The sequence below is a fragment of the Sprattus sprattus genome (genome assembly GCF_963457725.1).
Source record: "Sprattus sprattus genome assembly, chromosome: 9".
Lineage (NCBI taxonomy): Eukaryota > Metazoa > Chordata > Actinopteri > Clupeiformes > Clupeidae > Sprattus > Sprattus sprattus.
In genome coordinates, this window is record NC_137928.1 from 9,139,175 (window position 1) to 9,141,674 (window position 2,500).

General features: G+C 47.6%; 1 protein-coding gene across 1 annotated transcript in view; it reads right to left on the reverse strand.

Moving 5' to 3' along the window:
• The window catches only part of robo2 (roundabout, axon guidance receptor, homolog 2), a gene marked incomplete at both ends in the record, with an annotated part of 341,250 nt that overhangs the window by 59,719 nt on the left and 279,031 nt on the right, over nucleotides 1-2,500 (reverse strand). Inside the window, 1 exon segment of the mRNA XM_080844592.1 lies at nucleotides 2,461-2,487. Within this exon segment, the coding sequence (XP_080700718.1) occupies nucleotides 2,461-2,487 (27 nt within the window).

Here is a 2,500-nt window from a genome sequence, read left to right on the forward strand (position 1 = left end):
CTTTGCCTTCCCCAGCAATGTCTCCGACATGCATATCGGGCATCTCTCTTTCTCTCTATCGCTCTCTCTCTCTCTCTCTCTCTCTTTCTCTCTATCGCTCTCTCTCTCTTTCTCTCTCTCTTTCTCTCTATCGCTCTCTCTCTCTCTCTCTCTCTCTCTCTTTCTCTCTATCGCTCTCTCTCTCTTTCTCTCTCTGTCATCACCTTCCTGTAAAGTCTGGATTAATCCTCTTTAATAACCAGTAATTAGTCAAAGATTTATAAACCTGTTATAAAATTCCACATCTCATCAAGCGGCCCTCTCCCCACTGTGTTAACATTTAGTACTGGCAGCATGAAAAAAAACACCCATACCCACACACACACACGCACACACACACACAATTATCTCCCCCTCTCTCTCACACACACACACATTTTATCTCCCTCTCTCTCTCTTTCTCTCTCTCTCACACACACACACACACACACACACAACCTGCACAGTGTTGTGTTGATCAGGTTGTGTGGGATGGCGTGTGTGTTTGTGTGTCTAGACAGAGGGCTTGTCAGGGGGAGGGTTTTGGACTCGGAAAATCAATGAACACCTCCTCACTACACTCCCACACACACACACACACACACACACACACACACACACACACACACACACACACACACACACACACACACACTCCCACACCCCTCTGATTGGATTTGGGATTCTCTGAGTGCGGTGATGGCAGCAGTCCTGTCCTGTCCTCTCTCCTGCAGCCGGACAATCACAAACACAGCTAGCCGAGAGCCAGTGTGAGTACAAGACACACACACACACACACACACACACACACACACAGACACACACACACACACAAACGCACACACACAGACACACACACACACACACACAGACACACACACACACACACACACACACACACACACACACACACACACGTTCTGGTCCATTAATGTGTATGAGCACTGGACTTATCTCTTCCACAAGAGCACAAGAGAGGTTGAGGGAGCGGGTGAGGAAGAGAGGAAAAGACAGAGGGAGAGATAGTGCGAGAAATCAAGATAGTGAAAGTGGTTGTGATGGTATAGATAGGACATAGATATAGGAAGAGAGAGGGAGTTGGGGGAGATAGAGAGAGAGATAAGAGAGAGAGAGAGAGAGAGAGAGATAGAGAGTAAGGGTAAAGAGCTGGAGAGAGAGAAAAGAGAGAGAGAGAGAGAGTTAAGACCCTTTCTCTGTAATCTTATCTCCTAGCTGTAGCTGGTGCCAGATCACTGAAGGGGAACAGACAGTGTGTGTGTGTTTGTGTGTGTGTGTGTGTGTGTGTGTGTGTGTGTGTGTGTGTGTGAGGCTGCTCTGATCTGATCAGTCAGGTATTTATCCCTCCATCCATCTATCCCTCCATTCTTCTATCCCTCCATCCATCTATCCATCTATCCCTCCATCCATCTACCCCTCCATTCTTCTATCCCTCCATCCATCTATCCATCTATCCCTCCATCCATCTATCCCTCCATCTCACCATCCCATCTCCTCAGGACCAGAAGAGATGAGCGGTGTACTGAGATTACTCATGATGACGCCAATGTAACGTCTTGATTCTCCCTGTTCTATTGTAATCTGGAGTGCAGAGATGAGGTCGTTGGTCGATTGTAAGAAACACCATTATGATGGCGCAGACACACAAGAACAGGTCAGTGCAGATTGAATAGCAGGGGCTCCCATCTTCTGGATTACCCGTTACCAAAGAGCCATGAATACTGCCATAGAGTCACTTTCACTTTCATTTTCACTGTCAGGTAAGAGATGCACGTGCAGGCATAAACAGTAGAAAAAAAGGGCAAGTCAGTCCATGAGGGAGGAGAGAAGAGGCAATCAAAGAGAAGAACGAGAGAGAGAGAGAGGAGAGAGAGGGAGAAAGAGAGAAAGAGAGAGTCTGCGTGTTTCCTGTTCAGAAAGGCAAGAGGGTCACTGGGAAGAGCTATGGATGGACACAACACTTCACAAGACGACACCTACATAAACACGCACCTACATAAACACACACACATGCACCCATACACAAACACACACACACACACACACACACGGACGCACGCACAAACACAAACATGACACAAGACACACACAGGCACAACACAACAGCAGGGGCTTTGGGGGTGGGAGCTGTTGGGTAAGAGTTTGCAGTCTTCAGGTCTTAGGTGCATCTAACCTAAAATATCCCGGCCGTCACAATCATCTTTGGTAGGTCTAGCTAACCCTTGCAGCCAATCCGGCTACAGCGTATGAATTGAGCCTAATAGAACTAGCATGATAGCATAAGCAGTTATCATAGCCTTTGGTCTGGAGACTAGCAAACAAGAACCAGAAGAGAAACTGATGGTGGTGTCATTTTTGCTAGGGTTAGGTTTGGTTGTGGGGGGGGGGGGGGGGTTGGACAGGACAGGACAAATGAAACAGTACCTGCAGGGGTGAACGTGAAGGACTGAACTGCAAAAACAAC